Source organism: Abrus precatorius, unplaced genomic scaffold (assembly GCF_003935025.1).
Source record: "Abrus precatorius isolate BTA unplaced genomic scaffold, Abrus_2018 Scaffold10, whole genome shotgun sequence".
NCBI classification, from domain to species: Eukaryota; Viridiplantae; Streptophyta; class Magnoliopsida; order Fabales; family Fabaceae; genus Abrus; species Abrus precatorius.
In genome coordinates this window covers 21,409,432-21,424,276 of record NW_020874292.1, presented here as the reverse complement: position 1 = coordinate 21,424,276, position 14,845 = coordinate 21,409,432, and the positions used below count along the sequence as shown (strand labels likewise).

The 14,845-nt window shown below is 33.8% G+C and overlaps 1 protein-coding gene and 1 non-coding gene across 6 annotated transcripts; one reads left to right on the top strand and one right to left on the bottom strand.

The window, feature by feature from the left end:
- Nucleotides 1–212: 212 nt before the first annotated feature.
- Nucleotides 213–319, top strand: LOC113853350. The gene has a single exon (XR_003502523.1). It is a non-coding gene; the product is annotated as a small nucleolar RNA R71 (small nucleolar RNA).
- Nucleotides 320–1,555: 1,236 nt separating this feature from the next.
- LOC113852451 (dynamin-related protein 3A-like) lies at nt 1,556–13,859 on the bottom strand. 5 transcript variants are annotated; one of them, XR_003502442.1, is made up of 22 exons: nt 13,216–13,780; nt 12,132–12,414; nt 12,017–12,045; nt 11,811–11,912; nt 11,522–11,590; nt 11,381–11,440; nt 10,485–10,598; nt 10,288–10,336; nt 10,032–10,141; nt 9,046–9,138; nt 8,743–8,835; nt 8,522–8,659; nt 8,194–8,307; nt 7,981–8,076; nt 7,811–7,853; nt 7,488–7,636; nt 7,256–7,402; nt 6,576–6,628; nt 6,374–6,473; nt 5,454–5,742; nt 5,232–5,321; nt 4,944–5,141 (listed from the first exon to the last, which is right to left on the bottom strand). XR_003502442.1 is itself a non-coding variant. In XM_027482729.1 (21 exons), the coding sequence occupies exons 3-21, from the start codon at nt 12,244–12,246 to the stop codon at nt 5,470–5,472; spliced, it is 1,947 nt and encodes a 648-aa protein (XP_027338530.1). In that variant the 5' UTR covers nt 12,247–12,414; nt 12,857–13,096; nt 13,216–13,780; the 3' UTR covers nt 4,997–5,469. The 5 variants fall into 5 exon arrangements, 2 of the variants coding, with proteins under 2 accessions (XP_027338529.1, XP_027338530.1); XR_003502443.1 differs by having other exon boundaries at nt 1,556–5,141; nt 5,232–5,742; nt 10,288–10,327; XR_003502441.1 differs by having other exon boundaries at nt 4,927–5,141; nt 5,232–5,742; nt 13,216–13,836.
- Between the last annotated feature and the right edge of the window lie 986 nt (nt 13,860–14,845).

Here is a 14,845-nt window from a genome sequence, read left to right as displayed (position 1 = left end):
AAGTTTTCAGAACCTTAGCTTCATGACCAAAGTTTCTTCCTTGATTTCTTGAGTTTGAATTCTGATACATTGAAGATGTCATCATCTTAATAATTCTCTGAGCTTCTTCCAAGGACTTTGTATTTAATGAACCTCCAGCAACAGCATCAACCATTGTTCTTGTTGCTGCATTCATCCCATTATAAAAAGTTTCCAATTGCATCCAATCTGGGATACAATGATGTGGGCACCTTCTAAGTAATTCTTTGTATCTTTTCCAAGCTTCATACAATGATTCTCCTTCTTGTTGCACAAAGGATGTAATTTCTCCTCTCAACTTAGCAGCTTTGGATGGAGGGAAGTACTTAGTTAGAAACTTATTCACAAGTTCTGTCCAGGTTGTGATGCTTCCTTGTGGTTGAGCTTGTAGCCAGCATTTTGCTCTATCTCTCAAGGAAAAAAGAAATAGCCTCAATCTGATAGCTTCTTCACTAACTCCATTCACTCTTATGGTGTCACATAGCTGCAGAAAATTTGAAATATGGAGGTTAAGATCATCAGAATTTCCACCAGAAAACTGATCTTGTTAGACTAAATGTAGTAGGGCAGGTTTAATCTCAAAATGGTTGGCTTGAATAGTTGGCCTAATTATAGAAGAGTTAAAACCTTGCATGTTAGGAATAGCATAGTCCCCTAATGTTCTAATTCTGTTTTGCTCTGTCATTTCTATTGCTGGATTTGGTTGTCTCAAAGGTGTAGGTGTTCTTTTCACTCTAGGATTACTCTAAAATTCTAGAAAATGGACAGCTTCTAATTCACTATCACTCCCTATGGCTTTTTCTGCTCTAGACTCTTTTCTCAATCTTCTCAAAGTTATGTCTATGTCAGGATCAAAGACCAGAATTGATTTATTCTTGTTTTTACCACGCATATACAAATCAGATTAAAACAAAATTAGACTACAATCAGTATTCAGAAATGCACAACAGAAATCATGCAAAATCTATCAGTAAAAGCATATAGAAACTTAAATCTAGCAGTTGCAGAATTGTAAAATCATGTAAAAAATATGCAGAATGGCAATTACAAATATGAAGAACAATGAAAACCGAAATTATGCAAATAAAAAAAATGTAAAAAAAAAACTTTGTGCAGCAGACAGCAATATTATGCAGAATACTACACAAAATCAAGTAAAATTATGCAGAAAGTAATTTGAAAGCAAAGCAACAAAATAAATGCTCAATCTAGTTACTTTTCTACTACTAATGATATTGAAATGCAAAATTCCCCAGTAACGGCGCTAAAAACTTGTTGTTCGCAATCTAACACTAGCAAGTGCACTAGGATTGCAACAAGTAATGAGTAAATTTAAGATCTAAATATCGTCTCCACAGGGAATTTAGGTTTCAAATACCACTTCATAGAATTATAACCATTTAAGCTTTTTCAAAATTAGAAGGAGAGTAGTAACATGTAATAACAGCAAACCAGAACAATTAAAAGTAAAATGAACTTGCAGAAAACAGAACAATGAACAAACAATTATGTGATAACAGAGGAAGAAACCATAGCTAGGGAATTGCTTCACCAAAACTCCAATGTTTAATCAATAAAGTTCTGAATTAACAAGCATTTGGAAAGAAAGACAATCAGTTTCATGTTCTATTGTTCAGAGGTTAATTCCTTAACTCAGTGAACCTAACATTCAATTAAAACATTCTAATTCCTTAGATATGATTTAATTCAACATTGTTTTAAGTATAATAAACCAAAAGATTGCAAGATCAAAGTTCCTTATCCCTAAGAAAACTATAATCTTGGTGAGAAATCAAGCAAATTCTAGAGAAAGTAGTGAACAGCTCAAGGAAGGATTGGTCAAAGAGGCTGGATGATTCATTGTGGGCATATAGAACTGCTTTTAAAACTCCAATTGGTATGTCTCCATATCAGTTAGTATTTGGAAAGGCCTGTCACCTACCTCTAGAGCTGGAACATAGAGCATATTGGACTACAAAATGGCTTAACTTTGATCTGTCAAGTGCTGGAAGGAAGAGAATTCTGCAGTTGCATGAATTAGAGGAATTCAGACAACAAGCTTATGAGAATGCAAAGTTGTACAAAGAAAGAACTAAGAGAATCCATGACAAGTTCATTCTGCAAAAAGATTTCAGACCTGGCCAGCAAGTGCTGCTATTCAATTCAAGATTAAAATTGTTTCCAGAGAAATTAAAATCTAGATGGTCTGGACCATTTTTAATAAAGGAGACCTCTCCCTTTGGAGCCATTCTTATAGAAGATCAGAAAACAGGGAGGGAATTCAAGGTCAATGGCCAAAGATTGAAGATCTATCATGGAGAAGAGTTTGCAAGAAACATATCATGCTTGAAATGGTTCATCTTGAGTGAGGAACAACTAATGTCAAGCTAGTGACATTAAAGAAGCGCTTTGTGAGAGGCAACTCATATTTCTAACCCAGTTTAAGCTTTCTATAGTATTTTTAGAATTCTGCATATTAATGTTCTGTAAATTTCTGTTATTCTATAAAAACTCTGCATAAATACTGCTGAATCTGATTTTCTGAGGTGCATTTGGATGCTTAAATTGAGAATTGATGAGGTGAATGTGTAGTTAAGAGTTTAAGATTCTGCATAACCAGATTTTACCAATTTCTGGAAGTTTCTGCATAATGTATGTGAATATTCTGCTGAATCTGATTTCTGAGGCACAATTGGGATACTTGAATTGAGATTCAATGTTTAGAGTGTGTATTTGATAGATTCGAGAGTGAAAATTGAATTAATTGAAGTTTTAGAGGTATTTGATTAATGAGAGGAGTCACTATTTTGCAGAAAAGAAGCTACACTTGTCTTGATCGTGGGATATCGTTGAGAAATAGGAATCCGTATTATCAAAAGATTTCCTGCAATTCTTTCTAGTATGGAATGAGTTAATCATTCACTTTGGTATCTTATTGAACAAAAATGGTGATATTGTTCCTCCATTGATCAAGAATTTCGATTTTTGGAAAGTATTATGGTCATCCAATAATAAGGGTTTCCTTTTTTTCAAATGAAAGATTTGAAGACCTATTGATTCTAACAACTGATTACAGAGTGGATCATTCGGACCTTTCAACTCATAGATGTGGATCTCGGACCTATGAATGGGGATACTCCCGAAACTCACAAAGAAAAAAGGAAGTGAGTTAGACAAAAAGAGATATTAATTTATTCAATAGAAGCTGTTTTATTTCACTAATATAACTATCTGATTAAATTCTTCAATCCGAATTTCGAAAAAGAATAATGATAAGGATATATATTCAATTTATTATCCTTCTTTACTAGAAAGCACTATAAAGAAAGGGGGGAGTATAGCAATAGTATCGAAAAGCTTCTGTCTCAACGAATCGCACGTAGAGATATTGATAACACACATAGAGTTAATGGTATTTCATAACTAATCGATTGAGCAGCAGCTCGTAGACCACCCAAAAAGGAATATTTATTATTTGACCCATATCCTGACATAAGAAGTTCAATGGGAGCAATACTTGAAATAGTAATCCATAAAAAGACACTGATATTGAGGTCAGATAAAACAAAGTTATAATTAAATGAAATTACTGAATAGCAAGGGATATGTGTGAGATATAATATATTAATTAATCCATTTTCATTACAAAACAAATATATCCATATCACGGTTTTGCCTTATAATTTTATAATACCTCGGGTGCTAATGAAACTATTTTAGTGAAATTTAATTGTCTCAATTCCCGTGCGATTGCACAAAAGATTCGAGTTCCTTTTGGATTTCCTTCTTGATCAATGACAACTGCAGCATTATCATCATACTGAATTAGTATACCGTTGCTACATTTGAGTTCTTTACAAGTACGTACAATTACAGCTCTGATCACTTTTGATCTTTCTAAGGTCATATTTGGTACTGCTTCCTTGATTACAGTAACAACAATGTCACCAATATAAGCATATCATCGATTACTAGCTCCTAGGATTCGAATACACATCAATTCGCGGGCTCCGCTGTTATCAGCTACATTCAAATAGGTTTGAGATTGAATCATATCATTTTTTTGTTCTTTCATGGATAAAATAGTATTTCCATTTATTCATCAAAAGAGGTGTATTCCTTGAAACCAAAATTGATTTTTCTTGATATCTAACATAATGGATGAAAGGATCCTTGAAGAATGATAAAGTATATGAAAAAATCTTTAGCAATGACTTGTACAAGATGTTCTATTTTTGCATAGAAAAAAATTCGTTCAAAAAAAACACAAAAAGATTCTAATCGTAAATGAGAAGAGGTGGAAGAGGCCGGAGGACAAAGGTGGAGAAATAGCTAAGACTTGGACAATTGTCTTGCCAAACAGCTATTAAATTTAGTTTTCAAAATTATTAGACTTTTAATATTGTGGCAATTTCAAATTGTTAAGAGAAACTATAAAATATTAAAAATAAGTTCAAATTCCCACAATTATTTCACATACTACTAAAGTCAATCTAGTTACAAAGTCTCTAAAGTTGTAACAATAAACCAACAATTAGTAAGTATCAAAATGTGTAAGTTTGATGTTTTTAATTTGACAAAACATTCCAAGCTCTACATGTTCTAATTCATTTAATCTATTAAAATTTTAAATGAAAGTCATAATAGAAATAAATTAATGAATATTTATTATAAAAAATTATCTAGACAAGAGCTTTGTAAAATTCACATGAATTTTATCTAATGAAGTGTTAAAATAAAATTGTAAAAATTAATAATATTATCGAGAAACGCAATTCAATTCAATATTTATGGGGAAACTTTTTCCATTTACGGTGTTAATATCATGTCTAATAAGATTCTCTTCAAAGATACCTGTAGTCTAAAAAAAAATAAAAAAATCCTAAATCACAGCAACTCGTAATGTAAATCTAACAACTGAGACGCAACTCAACCAGGTGTATCATCACATAAAAACTTTAGTGGCTATTTCACGGGATTAAAACCGAAGAAACACAATAAATGTAAAATTCTTTAAAACAATTGCAATAACGATCACATAGGAAATCCCTACATCATATCTAAAATTGAAAAGCAATATTGTTTGCAAAGTCAGCCATTTCTGCCAAAACAACAATCTGCAACTGCAAAGCACAAAAGAAATATCTGACTAACCACCAAAAAAATATACATAAATATATAGAAAGCCGATTCTCAAAAATGTGAAACATCACCTGCTCCTATTATTCTTTCTCCGGAGACTAGTAAATAATGGCAATGCTGTATGAGAACAAAAAGTGTACTAATGTAAAGAAAGCAGTGGCCTACATTCAAGACCATTTAGTTAGATAAACAGTAATTCCATGCAGTCCAGCTCCCGGGTGGTAGAATTCCAATTCCCGAAAGTTGCAGTGTAATCAAATGAATAAAATGCCTCGAGTTAAACTACCAACGACCTCATTCAGCTATAGCTCATGCATCAATTGTGGGATAGAAACCTGACATGAATGGCCTTCCACTTCCATTGGAATCTGCATTAACATGCAATGGAGATTGAAGCTCCCCAGAATGAGAAGACCTTTTTGACTTACTGTACTTCGGAGAAGCTGCATAGTAGTCTCCAGAACTGCCTGTTGAGTACATCGATGACGTTGGTAATCCATGAATTTTAGGCAAACCAGTTGTTTCAGGCAAACTGTATCCTCTTTCAACTGTTTCCGCTTCCAGAGGCAATTCCTCCAAGTCCTACCAAGACAACATACATTTATCAGACAGTGCCTATACTTTGTTACCACTGTTGTTAAATAGAAAAGCTAGATAAAATAAATAAATCTTATTGACCATATACAGCTGGAAATAATAAAAACACTGACAAGTCAAAATCATGAATGTAGAAAAGTGTCACATCACGTTGCAACCTACAACCCTGGCAATTGACTTACAATTCATAGAAAACCAATGTTTCAAAGAGGAACTGGTACAGACAAATGGGGGACCACACCATGTGAAAATGAAATATTGTCAAGAGTCACCCATTAGATTCGAGAACCAAATTTATCTTTAGAACAACAATTTATCATGAGACTGAGGAACAAATCTTGACTACTAAACATAAATGGTTAACATTAAAACATATCATTGACTTCTACAACTGGTCAAATAACTTCCAATCTTGACCATGTGTATACAGCTCAACGGTGAAAGTTTGTTTTTCTTACCTCTTACAAATACCTGCACCTTTAACTAGATGAGCACTAAATATCATGAAAATAACCACAACAAAGCAACCAATTTAAATAATGGGGAACCAAGCATGCCATGTAAAACAACATAAATTTGGTCAGACATTGCACTTCAAATCATTAGGAATGTGTACCTTAAAAGCCTGCTGATAAGCTCGGAGAAGTTCTCGACAGCGCTTTCTTTTCATAGCTACCTCATCAGGTTCTTGCAACATCTCTTCGAACAGGTTGTCTCTGGTTTGAATTGAAATACAAAGCACAATCAGCAAGCAACATTGGCAAAAATTTTATGTATACATCACAACGATTTAGCAGGCCATAGTCGCTAGATGTTACCTGTATAGCTTTTTGATGAAGACGTTGTGTAGCTCTCTCTTAGTGTTGTTTACCTGATATGATTTAGTAAAATACATATAAGGATTTATTGAATACAAGAAATTCAAGTATTCTCAACCACTCCAAACTAAATAGCAGAGTTAATGGTCAAATATTATGAATGTCAGCAAAAGAACTAATCATCCCCCTCCCCACAAAAATAGTCAACCACAGAGTTCATATACTTACACTCATGAATGAGAGATATTACAACTACTTGTATTGCTTACAACTATGCAAAATAATCGAGCTACAATATAAACTTATTTGAGTGCACTCACGATTTTCCATAGGGGAGAAAATATGCATCACATCTTGAAGACACCATCACTTAAGCAGGTTAGAAAACAGAGAAACTCTTGTGCAGACAAGAGCCACTTTATATTGACATACAATCATTTCATATTAAATAATTACATAAATTCCCGTAACACAATTATTTTGCATTTGAAGTGATGTGTAAGTTGTTAACTGGTTTAGTCCACACAACTTGTGAGGACCTGTCTACACAAGCTTTCGATTAAAAAATGGCTAAAGAAAATCGAAAAATATTTGTGTATGCAACACAACAGAAAGAGAATAATATTTTTGGATTTATAATTGAAATACTTTGCAAAATCTAAAAGAAGGATATGAAGTACCAAGAAGTGCATAATTGCTTTGGGGACAAGATCCTCAACATTTTTTCTGACAATGTCATAGTATGATCTCAAAAGCAAGTTTGTTACTGTTATTGCAATAGCTTCTGTCTCTGAATTGCTCTCAGATGGCCTCAAGATAGGAGGTGGCTACAAAAATCAAAGCAGATGAAGCGAATTTATACCCATGGAACATATTGATCAAGGTGATGATAAATGAGTCGTACATTTATACCTCTCTCAAATGGATCATAGAGAATGATTGCTCCATGCTGTGAACTGGTTCAGGATGTGGTTTACTAGCTATATTCTCTTTCACAGAAATTCGGCTATCACCTCCACCAAAAATGGATGAGATACCCCAACTTGATCCACCAGTGTTTCCTAAAAAGTTATCATGCATTTGAAAAGTAAATATCTTTAATAATAATGCTTGTTGAATGTTGGTACATCAAAATAATCACTTGATTAAGATTGAACCAAAAGAAAATCATCAAAGCAAATGTATGATAAGATAAATGTGACAAACCCAAACATCAAATAGAAGAAACAAATTACCAGAGGGTAAAATTTTTTCAACATCTGAAGCAGCACGGACACCCTGTTTTTATTTATATCATAAGAATTGAGTGGTAATAGTGAGATATTAATGCAGTAGCCATTACCATGATTCCCACAAAGATATTAAGGAAAACTTCTAGTCAATTAAACATTGTACAATTACAAACCGGATCAGTAACTGCTCCATTAGCTTGTCTTCCAAGGATACCCCAAGGCTTCACACTTCTTTCAGAGGCTGATCCTTTATCAGATTCCAGAGCATCCTATTGGAGATTAATTAAAAAATTTGAAAACAAAAAAAAGGCTAGCATAAATTAGTATTCATATGTCAAATTCCAAACATAGGGCTAATTTGGAATTGAATCTCATAATATGCATACCTTCTGCCTAGAAACAGGTATAACAACCCTAGATGACTTAGTCTGCTGCACTGCAGCTTCTAACGCCTTGCTTCCACCAATAAAATTTGGGTGGGAAGTGTTGATGTAGTCCATCTGCAGAATTGAGTAGTTTAAAAAAGAAATCATGGATACGGAAATTGATGATTCATTATGATAGACTGACCAACACAATTGATGCAAATGAGCTGGCCGACCGACTCATGGCATGTCAATGGTTTCTACTGGAGTGCATAAACTTATGAATACTTATGGGTAGATGATGGAGAAATTATACAATATACTTCAAACAAGTTAAATTTCAGCATACCTCCATTTCTATTATGTGTGCAATCATGTTCTCTGAGGGTTCAAGACCTTCTCGTAAAAAGTTCCCTATAACTTCATCCATGCGCTTCCGCAAGAATGGGAATCGCTGCAGTTCAGTGACCATACAGCGATGGCTGATCTGAAGAGAAGGAATTTTGTTTTAGGCACATATTTGATGAAGCAAGACAGCAGAGATGGAAAACTTTGAAGTCCTGCTCCTACCTTTATTAATTCATCATATATAAATCTGGCACACTGAAGACTTGGATCCAATAGGCGGGATATTTGCCTTCTCACAAGAACTTCAAATGGAACCTAATTACATGGAAATAAATAGAAAAACATGTTCTTGAGTAAGATTTTTGTAACATATTCAATATGAATTTGGATTCACAAAGTATATAGAAAAACATTAATAAAAAATTAAAAATCAACTGAGAAAAATTTAAAATATAATTCCAATCTCAGTGTGTGTGTGTGTGTGTGTGTGTGATTTTATATTAAAAAAAGGGTAAAAATACCTACTTCTGGAACAAACAATGCTGATTTAGGCCCAGTTGCATTCTGTATGGCAGTGCGAATGTCATCATCAGTCAGGTCTTCACACGGATCCACCTCCTTCAAGATAGCATTAAGTTACAATTTGGGACTCAAGATGGAACTAGTTTATTTTGTCTATTGCTTAAAATTCAATACCATATAAATGTGCTAATAATAAAAATATTATTTTCCCTTTCCTTGAAATACATTGAATTTTTATGTGTGGTTTTCTTAGACCATAATAATAATTGTTAAGAAACTTGCACCTAACTCACTTTCAAAAGCTAGCTCATAGGAGGACTATGCAAGCTCTTATAAGGAGTATTCTGGTTCTATTCCTAACTAATGTGCAACATTTTAACAATAACATTCAAAATGAAGCATTTAACATATACAAAAAAGATTATGTGATTTGAAGCAAAAACAAGTTAACTAATTTTATTGTTAAAAAGAATTATACATATGATTAGTGTATTTGATAGTATTATTATTTCATTTTTCTTTTTGGTTTTCCATCCAGTTTTAATCCGGATCCAACCCAAGTCGCGCACTTGGATGTGGTGGATGAGTCTATCACTGAAGATTTTTTGCATATACAAAGACTCAAACCTAAGACCTTGTTTAAGTGATACCAAGCCACTTGCCGCTCGGATCAACCTCCGTTGGTATAGTATTATTTGTTTAATAATGTTAATTAAATAATAACAAATGATTGAGTAATTGTCATACATCAATGAAATGCAATAAAGGGATGGGTTGGATTTTTATCATATGATTCAGATAATCATATCTGAATAGACATCCACTGTAACAAATAGAAAATAGGCTAGTTGAATTTTTTCTATTCAGCTGAAAATGGGCCAATAGATTATTGTTGCCTACTCTTTTACCATGTCTAATTTAAGTATAGCATGAGAGTAAGTATATTTTTTAACAATATCATACATAAATACAGGAACAGGATTATATACCTCTAAACTTCTGACAAAGATAGATTGAAAAATGTAATGAATCCGTGCTCCACCAGATAGCTCAGATGTAGACATCTCCTCATTCTTTCCCTCAACCATGGAGGAGAATGCTGTTTTCAAAAGAAAATGGAGAAAACATTTACTGAATTGGAAAGGTAACAATATGTGAATACTGGTCAACAAATACAAAAAGAAAAGAAAAATACAAGTTCATGAATAGAAGATAGGAAACCAGATGGTTGGGATAGATATGTACCTTCACAATATTTTGAAAGAATATTCAGGAGAAGTGCACCCTGACCAGCCTATCAGAGAGGAATAATTATAAATAAAGCAGAGCAAAATCTAAGCCAAAGTAGAAAAAATGTGGCTTTTTAATCACATCATTACAGTATATTTAACTATTTAAGTATTTAACAAGTCATTGGAACATGTCCTGGTATTAACACATGCCTTGGACTCGGTGATTTCTCCATAGCTTGCATGCTCCTTGGCAACAGCAACAAGTGAAGTGCTTATACGTGCTCTCAGCCCAGGTAGCACAGCCTTGATATGTTGTGCTAGAATCTGCAAAAACATGAACAGGCAAATACATATGACATCTTATTGACATGCATCAGTCCAAAAAGCTTAATCAATAAGAACCTTAAGAGAACCACAATACAAAAGCTAGTCATTGTATTTAGAGAGCCCATAGATATAAAAACCACACACAAGAATTTCATAGTTCCAATGTGGGGCTCAAGTCCCATACCTTGCAATTGTATCCTAACATTATGTGCTCTTTTCTGGGATTTGTAAGAATTTAGTTCTATCCAAGAACTATCTAACAATTTTGCCTTTCCATTGTTGAAAGGGTATGGATTTACTCTGGTAAAGTTATAACTAGGCTATATTCACATTCTTTTCAAACTCATTCAGTCCCTAACAGACCCAAGCAACAAATAACGTTCATTCTTTCACAACCCCAAAAAAAGAAAAAGAAAGTCCATTCTTTCAACTTTTCTTTCTCTCCTTTTCATAGGATGATATAAATGATAAAGCAAAATACCAAAACCACCACAAAATCAGGATTGAAGGTGGAGCAATTAAGTATACTTCTTTGAAACCCCAATTCGGTTAGAGGATACAATTCAATGATACAAAGGAAAAATTATTTTGACCGCCTTTATATAAAGGAAAAACCTAAATGTTAGTGTCAAATAAAGAAGGAAAATATGTGAAAACTGAAGCAGACTCTTTACTCTGCACGAATAAAGGAGACCAAAAGCCCTAATTAAGGCTACATTTTTAAACAGTAAAATATATCACATAAGATGTTAGTGCTTTTAGTGTCATAAAAACTTTACCTGGTTCAACTTCTTTGCTAGTTGAGGAACACCACAACTATCTGCTAGACCACTGTAAACCTATGAATAACATAAATAGATAAAAATAAGGTATATAAAAGTAAAAACTTGACTATTAACTAAGCATAGGAAGTTCCTTACAGGACGACTGCGAAAAAATTTCTCTTCAGCAACAAGAGCATCCTTTATACTCCGGTTCATTAGAATATCCTAATTTGATGAAACAATACAATAAATAAACCATAATTCAGCATACATATTGACCTCAGTGTTAATGAAGGACTTTACATGTTTATATTTATTTGCAAAGTACCCTTACATATTGCAAGACAACACAACACCCAGTAATTTTAACAAATATCCATCAGAACACATGCAAAGGTTAAAGTAGTCAAACACTGCCTTTATCACTTTAGTATAACAGCATTACCTCCTGACTACGATTTACAACGCCTACATAACCAAGTCGAAGGGGAATCACTTTTCCTAGTAACAGATTCCGGGCATCAGTACCTCTGTCCATGATATCCAACTACATTTCAAAGAACAAATGCCTAACATTGTCAGAACATGGCAACAGCAAACAAATTTCACAAACATGCACAAGTTAGAATGTTAGAAGAGTACTGACTGAACCTTTGTGATTACACCAATTGTTCTATTACCTGCAACAGATAATATGAACATTTAAAACCCAATTAAAGAGATGTGAAAGGATTAAATTTTCAGGCATATGGAAGCAAAAACCCACCATCAGGATCAGCAATTCCTGCCATCTGAAGAGCATCTGAATTAGCTAAATCTGAATTTGCTGGGGTAACAGCTAGAATGAGACAGGTAGGAGTTTTGATATATGACATGATCATTGTTCTGATTCGAGCTTCAATATCAGAAGGCTGGTCACCAACAGGAACCTTTGTAATGCCTGGGAGATCTACAAGTGTGATATCAAGAACATTTGGCGAAAAAATCTTTAATCGAATTTGCTTATCTGAGACACCTTTGTTCCCTCCTGCTTCCCTGTCAGTTTCAGCCTACAAAGATATACAAGTCAACAGTGAGATAAAAAGGATTAATGAACTAGTTCATTGTATATCATATCAGTTTATCATCATCAAGAGTTTTACAGATCCAAATAATGGAACTCTCAAATTCAACCACCCTTCAACCTTAAAAGTTTAAAACAAAAAAATCAGTTCCAACGGATACTGAACCTTTATTTTCAACCAACACAGCAATTACCTATTGATAAGGTACTAATGTTGACGGTACACCTGAAAGCTACAGTGACAAAAGACGAAACAATACCCCTCAAAGCTCATTCAACTAATTTACATTCTATTGTATTCCAATTTACTAATGTCAAAGGATCAAGTCTCTAAAATGTAAATTTGTTCCACTGTATGGTCAGAACATTTGAAGCCATCAACTTGAAAAATACAGACATGACCATTGCAGATCACTAGTGAATCTCACCTGAGTTTAACTCAGTTCAATGATAGTTAATTTAGCCGTGTGCAAGAGTGAGTGCCTCATTTGTGGGCGAATGGGGAAAAGCAAGTTAACCTCCATATCTGGATAGAGAAAATAAACTTCATGATAGAAAGGGATCACTCTCATTATTAGGACAATCGACGTTAAGGATTCTCCCATACTCATCTCAGCCAAACAGGCACATAACATTCTACTTATCTCCAAGGCTATTTATTTTACGACCTAAATAAATGGTAATTTCCGTATCAATTCTCATCCATCAAGATAGTTAAAGCTAAACATAGAAATTCCCTTTCCAGTTACTAGTATCACATGAGTGAAGAAAGAGGTTGGGGCTAAACCTGAATTTCGCGGCGAATCTCGGAGAAATCGTGGAACCTCTTGCCAGGGAGATGAAGGAACTCGCCGTACTCGTCGTCGGGGGCATCGGGCTTACGCTTAGTCTGAACGAGCTGAAGGACGAGGGGTCTGCGAGTGCAGATGTCGTTGCCGCGGGGGAGGAAGTCGCGGCCAACGAGGGCTTCGAGGACGCTGGACTTGCCGCTGCTCTGGCTGCCGACAACGGCGACTTGAGGAAGGTCGATGGTGGATTGGCTTCCAACGCGGGAGAAGATGTCCTGAAGCCTGTTCACTAAGGAGATCACGGTCGAACCAAGAGGAGCAGCAGCAGCAGCAGCAGCAGCAGATGATGATGATGATGATGATGATGGAGGAGGAGAAGAAGAAGCTTCGTCCGCCATGGTTGATTGGATCGCTGGATGGAACCCTAGCTAGGGTTTTGAAACGATTTAGATTGTTGGATTAATTGATTGGAGAGGAAGGAACGTCTGTGGGGACTCGCTCGCTCGCTGTTGTGTGTTAAGCTAAACTAAACTTTTTTGCGTGTGCCTCCCTCACCCTTGCGTTTGGAGAATTTGAAAATTGAAATGATGCTACTCCCTAGTATTCGTCACACACTATTTCCCACTTGCGACTTGTCATGTGTGGGCCTTTTACCTTGCATCTCGTCCAAATTATGTCACCACCAATTGTTCAAACACTGTGTCAAATGTTAACTTCACTAACTACTTGTTGACCCAGACAAAAATCACTAGTTCAGAAATTACAAATATAAAGTTTAATATAATTCATAATACAAATTATTACTTATTAGTGTTTTAGTAATTATCATTCTTAGGATATTAACTCGAGATTCAAATAATATACACGCCAACGGGTGTTTAGGGGACCAAAGAAGAAAAAGAAGTGGAAAAATGGTAACTCGCATAAAATAATCACACCGGGCCTATATTATAATGCCTACAAAAGTATTTAATATATAGTAATAACTATAAAAGCAAGAAATCAAACTCTTACAAGTAAATTCTAAATTTAAAAAAGTTAAAATAATTTTAATAAATGTAAAAATAAATATTTAAAAAATTCTAAAATATTTATGTAAGATAATAAAAATAATTTTATTCTTTAAATTTTAAAATAAAAATATTAAAACAAGAAATTATGTGTAGTTCACACGTTATTCTAAATCAATTATAATTTTAAAATATACACATCGGAGAGGAGAAAAGCTACACTTTTCAAATAGACAAAGAATAACATATAAAATCAATCTATCTTTAAATTATTTAAGCTTACAAAATTAAAATTAAAAAAATAAAAATATAGGTGTTAATCTTGTATTTTCATTTCCTGTTGTTGTCAAACATAAAAATAATTTAACTTTTTTTTTTTTAATTTGTCCCATAGAATAAATATTCTTATATTAAGTAGATTAAGGAAGTAAGCATATTACATTAAAAGTTATATTGAATTTTCATTTATTTATTTTAAATAAAATTTTACTAGTTTACTTAGAATAGAGTTATTTATTTCATTTTCATACGATAATTTAAACAAATCCTGATTCCAAATAAGTGAAGCTTCTGTCTTCTTTACACTTCTCAGGCAAAATCCATTTCATAAATTTTAAGT

What these genes read in the sequence shown, in the direction of transcription:
- LOC113852451 (XM_027482728.1), bottom strand. Translation starts at nt 13,614, where the DNA reads ATGGCGGACGAAGCTTCTTCTTCTCCTCCTCCATCATCATCATCATCA. An exon ending in CAATTGGTGTAATCACAAAG is followed by an intron (nt 11,913 to 12,016) that starts GTTCAGTCAGTA and finishes TTTGAAATGTAG; the next exon opens with TTGGATATCATGGACAGAGG. An exon ending in CTTATCAGCAGGCTTTTAAG is followed by an intron (nt 5,743 to 6,373) that starts GTACACATTCCT and finishes TTGTCTTGGTAG; the next exon opens with GACTTGGAGGAATTGCCTCT.